Genomic DNA, 16,730 nt, shown 5'->3' with positions numbered 1-16,730 from the left:
AGGCTGGCTTTGAACTCTTGATCATCCTGCCTCAGTCTCCCAAGTCACTGGAGAGGTGTGCACTATGGTGCCTGGCTCCCCCTTTTTATATTTTATTTAGAAACAGGGAATCACTAAGTTACTCAGGTTGGCTTTGAACTTGTGATCCTCTTACCTTAGCATCTCAAGCTGCTAGGATTACAGGCATATGTCACCAGGCCCAGCAAATGGGAGTGCTTATTACTTATGAATTTGGAACATGGAAAGGGAGGGAATACTTTTGGGAATAAATTTGGGTTAATGTCAGTTCACTCTGCAGCATAAATTCCCCTTTTTTTTCCTTTTTTACAACTTTTAAAAATTGGTGCATCATAGTTGTGTACATTTAAAAATCTTATAATTTATTATGAAGTTAATATGATTTATAATGATTGTTCTGGGTCTACATTTTAGGAGTCAGATGGGAGAGCCAGAACATTGATGATCACAACACAAATTCCTGGAGAGATCTAAGGTAATTTGTACTCACAAGAAAAAGCAGAGTACCTTGAGGAAATAGTAGCATGTCTTATTATTTTACAAACAAGCAAAGAAAACAAGGATTATATGAACTATGTTTTTTTTTAAAAGTTGTTGATGGACCTTTATTTATTTGTATGTGGTGCTGAGAATCCAACCCAGTGCCTCACACATGCTAGGCAAGTGCTTTTCTGCTGAGCTACAACCCCAGCCCCTATATTTATTCTTTTTTAACCAAAAATATGAACTTTAATATAATAAACATTTAGTGTTTTCAAAATAATTGAAACAAACAAGCTGCTTTTATGATACCAGTGTTTTAGTAGTAGCCCTGGAGAAACAGTGTTGCAAAGAAATTGCTACTTTGACTTTCAAACAGTTTAGACATGACAGGAAACCAGTACTTTACCTGACATTAGTAATACTGTAGGTGCAAGATTGACTAATGAATATAAAAGTATTAATGAGCCAACCATAAAATTCCTGGTAATTTTTTACAGAAGTCATATGGTAGGTTCTGGAAAAATGTACAAATGTACTCAGTATGGAAAAACCTTTAGTGAGATTGCAAATCTTAGTCTTAACCATGTATTTCCTACTAAAGTGAGTCCATGTGGAAGCAATACGTGTGGATAAGTCTTCATTTATAATTTTTTCCTTAATAGGCACATCATACCTCATTCTGCAAGCAATCCATATGAGAAAGAAGAGTGTGAAGGAAAGCCATATGAATGTAAACAAAAAAGAACATTTTTAATTTCTCTCACAAGTGTTCAAAGACAACTGACACCACACACTATAAATGAACCTTATGAATGTCTGACATGTGGAAAAGAGTTCAATTGTTCCAAGTGTGTTAAAAAATATGGACGATCTCATAATGCAGAGATGTCCTATGGATGTAAGGAATGTGGGAAAGCCTTCACTAGTTCAAAATACCTTCAGATACACATACGAACTCATACTGGAGAGATGCCTTACAGATGTAAACAATGTGGAAAAGCCTTTACTCGTTCCTCTTCCCTTCAAATACATAAACAAACTCATGCTGGAGAGAGGCCCTATCAGTGTGAACAATGTGGGAGAACCTTCACTACTTCTTCTTATCTTCGCCAACATGAACAATCTCATACTGGAGAGAAGCCTTATAGAAATAAACAACGTGGGACAGGCTTTGCTACATATAGTCAGCTTCATTCACATGAATGGACTCATACTGGAGAGAAGCCCCATGAATGTAAACAATGTGGAAAAGTCTTCAGTAAGTCAAATTACCTTCAAAAACACATGCGAATTCATACTCGAGAGAAACATTACACATGTGACCAATGTGGGAAAGCCTTCACTTGTTCCAGTTACCTTCGAAAACATGAAATTACTCATACTGGAAAGAAACCTTATGGATGTAAACAATGTGGGAAATCCTTCACTAGTTCTTCTTACCTTCAAATACATAAGCGATCGCATACTGGGGAGAAACATTTTGGATGTAAACAATGTGGGAAAGCCTTCACTTGTTACAATACCCTTCAAAAACATGAAAGAACTCATAGTGGAGAAAAGCCCTATAAATGTGAACACTGTGGGAAAGCTTTCACCACTTCTAGTTATCTTCATGTACATGAACGAATACATACTGGAGAGAAGCCTTATAGATGTGAACAATGTGGAGAAGGCTTTGCTTCATCCAGTCAGCTTCACTCACATCAACCAATCCATACAGGAAAGAACCCATATGAATGTAAACAATGTGGTAAAACCTGCACCACATCCTATTACCTTCAAGTGCATAAAAGAACTCATACTGGGGAGAGGCCCTATGAATGTAAACAATGTGGGAAAACCTTCATTAGGTCCTCTGTTCTTCACACACATGAACAAACTCATAGTGGAAAGAAGCCCTATCAATGTGAACAATGTGGGAAAGCCTTCAAGTGTTTTGCTTATCTTCAGAGACATAAAAGAATTCATACTGGAGAGAAGCCCTATGAATGTAAACAATGTGGGAAAGCCTTTGGTAGTTCACATCACCTTCATGTACATGAACGATGTCATACTGGGGAGAAGCCTTACAAATGTAGGCAGTGTGGGAAAGCCTTCACTAGTTCCAGTAATCTTCACATACATAAACGAACTCATACTGGAGAGAAGCCCTATCAATGTGAACAATGTGGGAAAGCCTTCACTACTTGTGCTTACCTTCACATACATGAACGATTACATACTGGAGAGAAGCCTTATAGATGTAAGCAATGTGGGACAGCCTTTGCTACAGCCAGATTACTTCGCTCACATGAACAGTGCCATATGGGAAAGAATCCCTGTGAATGTGCAGAGTGTGGAAAATCTTTCAGTAGTTCCTATTATGTTCAAATACATAAACGAATTCATACTGGAGAGAAGCCCTATGAATGTAAGCAATGTGGGAAAGCCTTCACTCATTCATTTTCCTTTCGAATACATAAACGAACTCATACTGGAGAGAAACCCTATGAATGTAAACAATGTGGGAAAGCCTTCTTTAGGTCCACTCACCTTCACTCACATGAACAAACTCATACTGGCAAGAGGCCTTATGTATGTGAACAATGTGGGAAATCCTTCATTTTTTCTACTTCCCTTCAGAGACATAAACAAATTCATACTGGAGAGAGGCCCTATGAATGTAAGCAATGTGGGAAAGCCTTCCCTGTGTCTGATGAACTAAACAGACATGAAAGAATTCATACTGGAGAGAGGCCCTATGAATGTAAGCAATGTGGGAAAGCCTTCACTACTTCTTCTGGTCTTTACAGACATGAAAGGTCTCATCATGGAGAGAAGTCTTATGAATGTAAGCAATGTGGGAAAGCCTTCACATGTTACAGTTACATTCTAAAACATAAAAAAACATGCTGCAGAGAAGCCCTTTTAATGTAAGCAATGTGGGAATGCCTTCACTGTGTCTGCTAATCTTCACAGAGATGGAACAACTCATACTTAAGAGAAGTCCTGTAAATGTGGGAACGCCTTCATTGTTACAGTTACATTTTAAAACATCAAGCAACTTATACTGGATGGAATCCCTATTTTGTTTTTTGGTGGTGAGGGTCCCTGGGATTGAACTCGGGGGCACACAACACTGAGCCATATCCCCAGTCCAATTTTGTATTTTATTTAGAGAGCAGATCTCACTGAGTTTCTAGTTGTCTTGCTTTTGCTGAGTATGGCTTTGAACTCACGATCTTCCTGTCTTGGCCTCCTGAGCCACTGGGATTACTGGTGTGTGCCACCGTGTCCAACAAGAATCCCTATTAATTTAAAAAAAAAATGTGAAAAGCACTTCATTTTTGTGGTTTTAAACCCGAAAGTAGTTTATTGGAGGAAAGTCTATTGAATGTCAAAAACTTGAGAAATCATCTAATATTTTTAGTCACCTTCAATGATATGAGAGGACTCCTAGAAAAGTTGTTGAGTGTGGTGTGTTTCTCTCTCTGAGTGTTTTCTGTTGCCTTCAGAACATTTCAGTCACTCATCTGGGGAAATAAACCCCCAGAATGTGTGTTGTTTCATTTCCCTTCCTATGCATGAGAATACTCGCAATGGAGAAATCACCTGAGAATGTGAGAAATGTGCCAAAGCTTAAGATTTCCCCAGTTCCTTTGAAAGAAAGATTCACACAGATAAAAACCTATGAACATAATAAATCTTATAAAGACATTTGGTGTTCCAGTTCTCTTCGTATGTTACTCAGCTTTCCATTGTTGTGTCAAAACATGAAAAACTGAACTTATGGATGGAAAGATTTCCTTTGGCTCACATGATCACAGTTTTCTGTGACTATTGCTTTGGTCTGAGGTGACTTAAAAACGGATAGTGGAAGAGCAGAACTGTTTGTGTCATGGCAGAGGGAAGAGGATATGGAGGGGGATGAATGAGTCAACAACCAGACACCCGACGGCTAGTTTTGTTTAGGCTCCCTGTTTTCTTAACAATAAATTAGGTGTCTGTAAATATGATAAATGCTTATAAATTGTGTGATTTGTAGTGTTAAAGTTATAATAACAGAAATAATATAAATCAGTTTTTCTGGAGTTAAAATACTGAACTTTTAACTATCATGAGGTTGAAGTTTATTCTTTCTCAACTTTTTGAATTTTGTAAACTCAAATATATTCATATTTATTGTCACGTGTTCTTTTCCACATTAGAAATTTATATGAGGAAGCATATGATTCTAGAGTTCACGCAGTATATATTTTTAGATTATTATCATAAGGCAAACCCTTTAAGTTTTATTTTCTAGGTTTTTAGTAAATATTGGAGTGCCAAGCTTTCTAATTGGTATAGTTTTCTATATAAATCGTAGAAAAAAGATGTGCTTTTCATGATGAAACTATTTTTAACAGCATGAAAATATGACTTGTCAAAAAAGAACAACCAATTCAGAATTTTTTATAGTGGGGATATAAAAAGAAGGTAAAGCAGCAGGGAAGCAGTAAGTAGGAGAGAGGTGTTGGTGAGCGTGCATATAGGAGATGATGAAAGTCTTTGTGACTTAGTGGAAAAGTGGTAAGTACTGAACGCTAGTGCCAAGGAGTAGGGTTATCATGAAAACTGCCTGAGGGCAGGAGGCAGCTTTGGATTAGGGACCAGGCAGAGGTTACAAGAGTCTGGAGAAACAGGCTAGAAAAACCCTGGTGTGTTCCAAGCAGATGGTTATAGGTGGCCCTGGGGAGGGCTCAGAAGATGAGCAGACCAGATCCAAGACCTTAGAGTTTGGAGGAAGGGAGGAGAGCAGATTGTGATGGGAGTGAGGGCTCTGCTAGAAATTGAGCCAAAGACCCCCTGGTTTCACCATGGCAGAGAATCGGCCTGCATTGTGCCCATTGCCTGAGACACTAAGACATCAAAGGAGAGGTCAGAGCAGGAAAGCATTCTGGCCACAGCCTGGGCACCATTCATTGTGTTTACTGTGAGATGCAGGAACAAAGGAAAGCAGAGCAGAGTCCTCTGGAAAATTCATGGCCTGACCAGGGGCAAGGAAAAGGAAAGCTTGCGGTGGAGAAACCACTTGCCCAAGAGATCAGTGCAGCTAAGAGCCCTGTGCTACGTGGCAAGACAAGGAGGAACTGGCCTTCAGGAAGCCTTGGAAGTCTGATGCCATCTCACCCCTCCTGTCACAGCCCAGGGGCACCTTCCACAGGCTCCCTACTCGGGGTCACCTCTGCACTGGGGGCCCTGATCTCAGTGCACTGCTCAGTGGTCCCACACAGCTGCAGGTCTCCTAAGCAGACCAGGTGCATGCTGTGCGAGGGGCACACCCAGGCACTCACAGCAGGGAGCCTGCAGGTGCAGAGTGCAGAGCCCTTAGGGCAGCTGCTGCTTGACTTACATTGAAAGTTTGCTGCAGGGAGCCCCTGATGGGAAGTTCCTCTTGGAGCTGTGGGTGTGGAGGTACAGAAAGGTCCTCAGGAAAATCAACTCCCCACCAACTGGATTTGGTAGGGTAGAAAAGCCACTGGCATTAGCATGCAGCCTTGCTAGCAGCCAAGGACCAGGAAAGCCACAGGGACGGAGCTGCCCAGGCTTTGGGAGGGTGAACCCCACAGTGTGCACAGGAGGCTGGACATGGAGAGTTTGGGTTGAATTCCTCCCTGCTGGGTTTTGTCTTGCATGGAGCTGATTCCTCCCCTCTGCTGCTCTGCTTCTCCTTTTGCAATAGGACCGTTTGTCCTGTGCCCTGTACTTTGAAAGTGTGGGATGATTTTTTAAAGGGAGCTCACACCTGAAGCGGTATTTGTTCGTTCTCACTGGAGATGTTGGACTTGTACTTTTGAAATTGTGACACAGACATGAGACTTGCAGGGCGAAGGACAGAGAGTAATGGCTTGGGTATGTTCAATTGCATCCCCAAAAGCTCACATGCTGATGAGGCTTGCTCTCCAGTGCAGCAGTGTGGGTGTTGCTGGGATTTGTAAGAGATGGTTCCCATGGGTGGCCACAGGTCCCTGGGTTGCTGTCCTCAGAAGAGAGTCAGGTGTGACTGATGCCTGCATGAGTTCTCCTGAGAGGTTGGTATTAAGGCTGAGCGGGGCTCCACCCTGTCTCACTTTCTGTCTGTGAGCTAAGCTCTCACTCCACATGTGGTCCCACCATCACCAGCCACTGTGATGTTCTGCAGCCAAGAACCCTGACCAGAACTCAGCAATGCCAGCGCCTTGCCTCTGGACTTGAGAAACTGACCTGAACAAACCTTTTTTTCCTATAAAGTTAGCTTGCGTTTTATTATAGCATCCAGCACAGCAGCTATGATTGTGAACAAAAGTGGAAACATTTACTTTTCCACCATACTTGAAGCTCCAAAATTAAAAAATAAAATGCAATTTTTTTTTTTTTGCCAATGCAGTTACAAGAGAATCTCTTCTTTGTAACAAGATGATATTGAAAAGAATGTTTTACCAAAATTTTCAATGGGATGTCATTTAAATTATTTATAGATACTGAGGACAAGTCTAAAATCTGTCATGGTAAATAGCTCTTTAGTCTATAAATAGTTTTTTCAAGACCAATCTGATATGTAAATATTCTCTAAGTTTCTATGCAAATGATCTGGTAAAACTTGATAAAACTAATTTTGCAAACAAATTGGGTTTTTCTCTGAATATTTTGTGTATACTGGCTTGAATGGTATAGAGAAAATTATTTCCAAAGAAAAACTACAACACCCATTGTGGTTAGTGGCACTACTCATTGTTTTCAAATTTATATTACATGTGTATAGATTTGCCTGGATCTGAAATTTTTCTCATCCCCTCTAATGTAGCTACACAAGTCTCACTTTGTCCCCTGGGTTCTTTCTGTTCATGTAGGTTGCCTTGAATCAGAACAACTGCACTAACTGAACTGTTATCCTCCTTTTGTTTTTATTCTATATTTTTTCTTTAAAAACTTTGTACCTATTTTCTACCAAACTTCTGCAGAAGTTCAGCTGCTAACAGCATAATGCTAGCCAGGTTCCTTCAGTTTCTCACTAGTGTCCATCAGAGAAATAAGATTGAATGCAACTTTGGTCTCCAGGAAAGCAACCTGAGAGCTACTCCTTCCAGGTTCCTTGCTGTGCAGGTGTGGCTTGGATCTAGACACTGAGTCTCTGAAACAGGACCAGACCAACCACTGGGCAGGTCCATCCTGGCACTGGGAGACAACCAGAACCAGAGACAACACGGCTGAATGATAAGAATCTTACAGAAAGATCTTCATCAAAGGCGGAGGTAGGAATGCTGTCTGCTTAAGATGGAGTCACTTGTCTCAACCCCTGCAAAAATAAATAAAGTCAGGAGGCTATGAAAGATGGAATCCCATGCACTTATGTCTGATAACAAGAACTGTCACGAGAGACTGTCAGAACCACAACCTGGCACAAAGGCTGGTGTGTGTGTGTGTGTGTGTGTGTGTGTGACATTTGCCCAGCCACTGCTTGCACACCTTGGACTGATGGTAGCACTGTTATTTTTCCTTTTATAGCCAAAGGATTGGGTCATCATTTCTAAGCAACTTTGCTAAACCTCATTTTGCCTTTGAGAATGTTGTCTTGCTCCTCCTTGAATATGGTCATAATTCACCACATAAAGTGATTCCATTGCAGTATTCATCTAGAGTAAGCCTTTTATCTTTGAAAACATTTACAATTTTTGATGTAAAAAGAAAGTTTATATCACACACACACAAAAATATTATCCTGTTTGGTTTTCCAAATTTTCTTCAAAGATCACATATTTATTGTATGATCAGAAAAAAAATCTAAATAAACCAAGGAACTTTCAAAGAAATATGTATGAACTGGGGATCTGGTTCAGTGGTAGAGTGTGTGCCTGGCATGTATGGGTCCCTGGTTTCAATTCCCAGCACTGCATCAATCATTAATTAAAATAACATGTACATAACAGCTCCTGAGAGCTAATGCCAGATTCCATCCCTGCTGAGCGTCAAGGACATGGTCCCTGACAGGTCACCCACACTAGGTAAAAGCCCTTCACCATAGACAGGCCTCTGCTGCCCAATCCTAGGTATGCTTGAAGATTCGCTGATAGGGAGTGAAGAGTACCCAGTGATCACAGTGAAAGAACTCGATTCAGACCTCCACCCTCATCAGCACTTCTTCATTCTAGGAATCTGAGCAGACGTGGAGGTGAGCAGATATATGTAAAACCACGTGTATGGCTTTTCTGAGGGGCGGGGGATACTGAGGATTGAACTCAGGGGCACAGTACACACCAAACACAGGAGAGCCCTCCACATTATTCCAGTACTCATGGGGCTAGAGACACCTGCTGGGATTGGCACAGGATCTGCAGGGTTGAGGATCTCAGTCCATTACTATGAAAAGCGAGCAGAATAGACTATTCCACTTGCACACTTCCACAGAGGACGAGCCCAATTCCCAGGTAACAAATAGAGCCAATCAGGATGAGATGTTGTCTATCAAGGAAGCTCATTAAAGACTATGTATTCAGAGGGTTTCTTTGGGAGCGGAGTGGTGCCTGGTAGGTGGGTCTGATCCTGTAGGTGTGACTGAGAATGGAAGAAAATAATACACTTTTAGAAGGAAAGTAGATGTTCAGCAAGTACCAAAGCTGAGCACTACTGGTGCACACCTCAAAACTCTGTGACTAGGGAGACTGAGGCAGGAGGATCTCAGATTCAAGGCTAGCCTCAGCCACTCAGTAAGACCTGTCAATGATCACACCTATTCTTGATGAATAGTGCAAAAGACTGAAATAGACAATTTGCTTAACTACCTTCTTATCCTTTGTTACCTACAGAAGCAGATGCTCTGGATACCATTGCAGAACACTGATTCTGGGCAACTGGAATACTATAGACTGAGAACTCTAAAACCATGAACCAACATAAATCTTTGCTCCTCTAATTTTTTTTTAATCATGTATTTTGGTCACATGATAAAAAGTTGCCTAACACAAGGTCATTAATGTCACATTCTGGCAAATAAATTTGTCTATATTATGTACATGTCCTGAAATTTTTGTAGGTGAATTTAAAGGTGATGGAGTCATTAACCTGATGGAGAAAATGTTTTTGGTTTTGTTTTATTTTGTACAGGGATTGAATCCCAAGGCACTTAACCACTGAGCCATATCTCAAGCCCTTTCTGTATTTTATATAGAGTCAGGGTCTCAGTTGCTTAGGGCCTTGCTGAGTTGCTGAGGCTGGCTTTGAACTCACAATCCTGAGCCATTGGAATTACAGGTGTGCACCACCATGTCTGGCCAGAGAAAGAGGCAGCACAGCATTCAGGCAGTGGCATGGATATTGCTTAAACTTAGTCTATTTTACTGTGAGAACTGGAAGCAAAAAAAGAAAAAATTTGAAAAACATGCAATTTGGCTGTGAAATAAATATATGCAAAACTGGGACCAAGGGAAGTTTGGTTGGTGAAGAGATTACAGCTATTTAATGGAAGATTCATACTGAGCACAGTGACAATAGGAAAGGTGCCTTGAGGCATCTCAGGAATCCTCTCAGGCTCAAGGGTGTAATCCTCTACACTAGTTTGAAAGAAATTGCCTTAGCAACAGACTGGGGATCCCTGCTTACATCAAGGTACTTAGAGAATTGTTTCCCCAGTATTCTCTTAACCATCCTTGCCATTTAGACACCCATGCCACTGTAGCCGTGGTCTAAGAGTGACCAGCTCCTCCTGGAGCTGACAGCATACTTGGGCATCATCCACGTCATGTTGGCTTGGCAGGAATGTGGGATGGTGGAGCTACAGGGTCACAGAGGCTTCTCCAGAGATTTCCAAGGAATGCCTGGGAGGCCAAGCACTTTGTGTCAGGGAGGGGCTTCTTGCATAAAGTGTCTGTAAGGGTGATGCATGAAGTTGAGAAAGTGACACTTCAGCTGCAGAGAAGACCCCAGGAATTAAGGCTGTCTGAAATCTGGACTATCTGCTGAATAAAACTGGTCAGGGATCAGAGCCAGCCTAAGAGAGAGGTCTTGTTGGTAACAAGGTCATGGGGAAATGCTGCCTAGGCCCTCTGGAACTAAGCTCTTGCAATAGCATGCTTCAGATGGTAGACACAAGCTACAGGAGGAGACCAGCGCTGGCACACCCGCCCCTCTCAGTGGGGAGGACTCTCTTTCCACTCCAGAGCAGGGTCAGTCTACCCAGGCTTTTGCTGTGAGGAAGGCTCACTCACAGTAGGGAGGCCAGTGTGTTTTGCTCACTTTACTCATTTAATTGACAACCTTAACCAAAACACCCTCATGGAAACACCTAGAATGACAGTTGACCAAGTATCTGCACAGCTGGTGGCACTCAAGTTGACAAGGTCAGTCATCACAGTGGGTGTTAGGGATTTTACAAGGCCAAGGAGATGATGGAGCCTGGTGGGGTCAGTGGTCCAGTCAAGGAACAGAGAAATTCAGGGAGCACAGCGCTGGGCTTGGAACCTCCTTTATGACAACACAGTATGCTTCAGCCCAGCTTCTGCGTCTGCTCTCCCACTGTATTCAATATTAACAGGTCCATATGATTTTAACCAGAACCTTAATGGAGAGGGTACTAATATTACTTCAATTTTTTGTAATTTTTATTAAATCTATGATTGTAACCTTTTTAAGTGAACATTCAATGTCATTTCTTACTATAACATTTAAACCATTACCACCACTGTTTCCAATATTAATAATAATAATAGTAATTATTATTATTATTATTATCTTGCAACACAGGGGTCTGAGCTGAAGGTCATTCTATCACTGAGCTACATTCCCAGACTTTTTGTCTTTTGAGCAAGTTCTTGGTAAGTAAACCAGATTGGTCTGGAACGTGCAACCTCCTGCCTAAACTTCTAGAGTCACTAGGATTAGTCATGCACCACCATACCCAGATTATTTCCAAACTTTTTAACATCCCAAATTGTTTCTACCTATTGACTTTTGTAACTAATGCTTTAGCGGACATTGGTGTCCAAACAATAATCTGTTTGGGAACCAGTTTTCAAATTTTTTTTGTGTATACACCCAAGAATAGAAATGCTGGGTGATAGGCTGATTCGAGGATGAGCATTTTGAGTGAACTGCACACTGTTCTGTGCAGTGGCCACTTCATTTTTAATTCCCTCCAGGGATGATGGACGGGGGATTATTTCCATTGATCCACATCTTCACCAGTGTTCATTTACCATACATGTATATCCTAGAACATATGGACCAGTACCTCACTGTGGTTCTGGTCTGTATTTCCTTAATGTTTATCTTGTGTTTATCTTGTGTGTTGTTTATCTTGTGTGTTGAAACACCATTTAAGCCATTTACCCATTTGTCCAATTGAGAATTGGGTTATCTTTTTCTACTTGTGTTGAAGGAATTATTGTTGGACACAATACCTTTATTTTATTTATTTATTTTTATGTGGTGCTGAAGATTGAACCCAGGGCCTCACATTATAAACTCTTAATTTATAATGTCCAAATGTATTGGACATTAAAACATTTTTTTTAAATATTAAAATCACCTTATTCCCAAGTGACTTGGGAAACATTTGCACCTTCCCGCACCCACACCCACTCCCACCAGTCTGAAGAGTGCATCTTGTTCTCTTTAACCTTGACTCATTCTTTAAAACACTTCTGAGGTCCTTTCTTTCTTATCTGTGGGCATTTTGCTTGAACTCCAGGCTTTGGTGGTGGAGAAACGTCAAACTGTATCCTAACATTTGTAGAATCTGTGAAGTTCTGGTATAAGCACAAATTTTAAATCAGCCCCAATGATCTTTTAGGTTGTCATAAGTATAAACCATTTGAAAGTCCCCTCCAATCCTGTTCCTGTTTTCAATCTTTTCATTGTTTTTCCATGATTTTTCCCTTGTGAGAATCATAATAAGAAGATAATGTAGAACTGACTATATAAGGCAATTAACTTTTTCTTGGTAATTGCACAAGTGTCTGAAAATTCTTGATTTTGATAAATTGATAAAATTCAATCTCTTTTGGGGGAGACAGAGATAGAGGTACAAATGGAGAGAAAGAAAAAAACTGAATCAAGAATTAAGAGTTTAGGGGGCTGGGGTTGTGGCTCAGTGGTAGAGCACTTGCCTAGAATGTGTGAAGCCCTGGGTTCAATCTTCAGCAACACATAAAAATAAATAAATAAAATAAAGGTATTGTGTCCAACTAAACAATAAATATTAAAAAAAAAATTAAGTGGCCGTATAACCAATATGATTCTGCAACCTGTACACTTGGAAAAATGAGAAATTATACCCTATTTGATTCAAATGAATGATATGTCAAGATCATTTATTGTTATGAGCAACTAATAAAAAAAGAATTAAGAGTTTAGTAAAATATAAGATTATATTTATCATTCAGTTGCTTCTGAATATGACTTTCAGTTTTGGGAACCAAATATGAAACTATGAACATTGACATGAGCCTGTGTATAGTCTTCACATTTCAAATTTTAAAAAAATAAAATACATAATTAATTTTTTCTTCTTCAGAAGTTCAGGCTGGAAGCAATTACTTCATGGTAGACTTCATAAATTGTGAATATACTATATGGGTTTTGTATATGGCACTTTGGTTCATCCTCTTCAATGAAAAGGGGATTTTATCCAATAATACATGACTGCACCATCTCAATAAGCAAGCTTACTTCTTTGCTCCTTTAATAAAATGTCATTTTTTTGTATCCCATAGTTTCATGGAATCAAGGTATCAACTCTGAATTACAGTCGGTTTTTTTTGTGTTACAAATAAGCCAATACATCAGGACACAGTATTCTCAGGTTTAAACTATTGGGTTGTCTGAAAATGGCCACATGTTATTTCACAGTATATTGTACATATTCCATGACCTCTTTGTGTGTGTGCATGTACAAACAATGCCTGTGAAAATGAACAATTTCCACATGCTAGGGAAATATGTGTTTTGAAACAAATTTTTCTCAGGTAATATGAAGTATGGTGTGTCAGAAAACCTGGAAAGTGTGGGTAACATATTCTTTAGAATAAATAGAAGTTTTCAGGTGGAACAGAATGCTAGGTGGAAATAATGGGTACTGATCCAATTGTAATGTGCACATGAGAATGTTTCCCAATGAATTCTACTCTTAAGCAATTACCATGTACTGACAAAAACTTAGAAAAGAAAGAACGAGAACATGACAGTTGATGATGTGGTTGGAAAGAGTGCAGGGTTTTCTAAAGGTAGAGCCCAGAATCTTGGGGTGCATAAAAATGGAAAATGTCACTGTGCCTTCAGCACTTGAGCCTCTTCTCAGGTCCCTATGCCTCTGGACAGGAGGAGCAAACTGAAAACAGGCCACCTGTGAGCTTATCCTTGCTATCTGAGGTTACAACTACGGCCATGACCGTCTTGACCCCAACGCCTTCCCGTTACCATGGTCCTCAATGCTCCTTTGACATCTTTGTTTCTCAGAGTATAGATAATGGGGTTTAAAAGCGGAGTGACTATGGTGTAGAAAAGAGAGACAAACTTCCCCTGGTTCTTGGAGCCACTTCTGGCTGGTTGAAGGTACATGAATATGATGGTGCCATAGAAGATGACGATGACAACCAGGTGTGACGAGCAGGTGCCAAAGGCTTTTCTGCGTCCGGCAGCTGATTTGATTCTGAGCACTGCTTGAGTTATGAAGCCATAGGAGACTAGGATGAGGGACACAGGGACAATTAGAAAGATTACACTGGCCACAAAGAGTTCTACCTCATTGAATGTTGTGTCCACACAGGCCAGCGTGATCAGCACAGGCACCTCACAGAAAATGTGGTCCAGCTTGCGATGACCACAAAGGGGCAGTTGCAGAGTGAGGGAGCACTGAATCAGGGAGGTCACGAGACCACTGAGCCACGCTGTGCTGGCCAGGGATGCGCAGAGCTTCGGATGCATGATGGCTGTGTAGTGCAGTGGCCGGCAGACAGCAGCATATCGATCATAAGCCATGACCGCCAGGAGGATACACTCAGATGAACCCAACCCCATGGCCACATAGAGCTGGGCCATGCACCCAGCATAGCTCACGGTCTTGTCTCTCCTGTTCATGGTAACCAGCAGCTGTGGGGCCACGCTGGTGGTGAAACAGATGTCCACACAGGAGAGGTTGCTGAGGAAAAAGTACATTGGGGTGTGCAGTCTGGGGTCCAGGCAGGACACTAGTATGATGGCAGCATTCCCCAGAAGGTTCAAGATGTAAAAGTGCAAAATGATAACAAAGAGGAGCCTCTCCAGCCGGGGCTGATCTGAAAATCCCAGGAGAAGAAATCCCTTTTCCAAGCTGCTGTTGGTGTCCTCCATTTCCCTGCAGCTTTCCTTCACAAAATGACTAATGTCCTGGAGAAAGAAGGCAACGTGGTCAGCCTTGGTGACCCAGGTTTTTTGCAGCGAGACTATGTCGCTGATGTCTCCCCTGGACCTGTCATATAGACCTGTAGCCCTCTCCTCCAAATTCGCCCATCTGCAGGAAATGCTTTGCTCCTTTTTTTCCTTCAATAAGATCTGACCCAAGCAACAAATTTAATATTTGTTTTATCTATGTTCCATTTGCATATATTCATTTCCTTTGCTTATTTTTGTGTTCTGCCTATTTTACACAATACATTTGTGCCTTGAAGTTATAAATCTATGAAGAAAGTGACCCAGTGTTCTTTTTATACAAATGTTTTATTCTATGGGCATATGAAACTTGAGCAACATTCAAAAGCTAATAATAAAAATGATATTGTCAAATAGCAAATCAAATTAAAATGCAGAATGTGTAAAATGAAAATTTTGTGTATATTGTTGCAGATCTGTAACATCTATGTAAAACTATGTGAAAAACAAAATCAAAATTAACAAGAAACATGGATAAAATAGAAGACTAAGAAAAAATATATACACAACCACTTTTAGCCAACTTGCATCAGAAGCAGTTTTCATTACATGTGTTTGTCCACATAGAAAATGCGGGTTCCAGTGAGAAAATGCTCTGTGTGTGGCTGGTGATGACCCTTGCCTTACCCCCTGAGCTTCTCAAAGATGCATAGCATATACGTCGGTTGTGTGTGTCTGTATCAGGGATGAAGATGATCAATGTGACCCATGTAGGTGTCTTACACTTCAACTCTGAGTACTTCACTGCACTCGGGGAACTTGTAGAGATAGGTAGGAATGTGTGTATCAGGGAGGTAGATAATAGAAAATGGTGATATGGAGAGAGATCATCATAAAACTCCATGGGATACTACCTTATTTTTGAAACTAAGTGAAGATTTCTCCGAAGTCAGAAGCTATGGAATTGAAGTCTTTTTTTTTCTCATGGCCATGTGGAAACAAAATGATCCAAACTCCCTGTGTGGTCAAGAAATCATAGAAAAACAGTCTTTATTTGAGCTGGGAACATTTAGGGGAGAATGAAAAAAAGTTCCTAAAAACATTTTGTCCATTCATTGCTAGTGTTGCTGATACAGAGAACCATTAGAATTCAACTGCCAAAGGATGCTATTTAAAGTTGATAGAACAAGTAGTGGAATAGGAGGCATATTTAGGGAGGTGGTAATAAACACTAAGAAATATTGACCAAAATTGAATGATAAGAAGAGGAGCAGAGAGGAGCATTCCAGAAGCTGCTTCCTTCCTTCCTTATGCTGGGGAGCCAACAGGCCTTGTATCCACAGGAAGACCACAGGTGAGTTGGTCTTCACAAAATGACTTTATATAAGTGTAGCTATAAGGAAAATAATGCAAATACAAATGCCTTATTAAGTTTAAAAGCATTGATAGTAGACCACATAGTGAAAGATTTTTTAAAACAGGAAGAAAATATAACACAAAATGTGAGAGACCCCAAACTTACTGGACGTTTCATGAAACATCAAAGGGCTTCACATACCTGGTAAAGGCATAAGGTGACCAACACTGCCTCTCTACTTGTGACACAACATGACCAATGTCTTCCGCTGATCTAGGTCTTGTCTCTGCTACTCAGTTATCTGAGAAAATTTCTATGACTGGTGAATATGAAATACTGCTCTGTTCCTCACCCTACTTTATTCTTCTTCTATACAATATTAACAATCCCCACAGTATTTTTTTTACATTTATTTGTTCATTATCTCTGAGAACAGAAAGTAAGATTCATAAAATGAGACATTTTATCTATTTTCCCAATAGTATCTCTTGAAAGATGACCACTGTTCCAACCTCAGAGTAGAGGCTCAAAAATA

The 16,730-nt window shown here is 40.5% G+C and overlaps 2 protein-coding genes across 18 annotated transcripts in view; one reads left to right on the top strand and one right to left on the bottom strand.

The window, feature by feature from the left end:
* The window catches only part of LOC101975474 (uncharacterized), a 76,648-nt gene extending 72,451 nt beyond the window's left edge, over positions 1-4,197 (top strand). For all 17 annotated transcript variants that reach the window (XM_078053194.1, XM_078053197.1, XM_078053190.1 and 14 more), the window contains 2 exons: positions 433-493; positions 1,164-4,197. In XM_078053194.1, coding sequence (XP_077909320.1) covers positions 433-493; positions 1,164-3,417 — 2,315 coding nt within the window. In that variant the 3' untranslated portion in view covers positions 3,418-4,197. The remainder of the gene's footprint in view (positions 1-432; positions 494-1,163) is intronic.
* Positions 4,198-13,851: 9,654 nt separating this feature from the next.
* On the bottom strand, positions 13,852-14,820 carry Or2g6 (olfactory receptor family 2 subfamily G member 6). The gene has a single exon (XM_005341443.4). It carries the CDS (start codon positions 14,818-14,820, stop codon positions 13,852-13,854), a length of 969 nt encoding a protein of 322 aa, XP_005341500.2.
* Between the last annotated feature and the right edge of the window lie 1,910 nt (positions 14,821-16,730).

This window comes from Ictidomys tridecemlineatus, chromosome 1 (assembly GCF_052094955.1).
Source record: "Ictidomys tridecemlineatus isolate mIctTri1 chromosome 1, mIctTri1.hap1, whole genome shotgun sequence".
Taxonomy (NCBI): domain Eukaryota; kingdom Metazoa; phylum Chordata; class Mammalia; order Rodentia; family Sciuridae; genus Ictidomys; species Ictidomys tridecemlineatus.
This window is presented reverse-complemented; position numbering and strand designations above follow the sequence as displayed.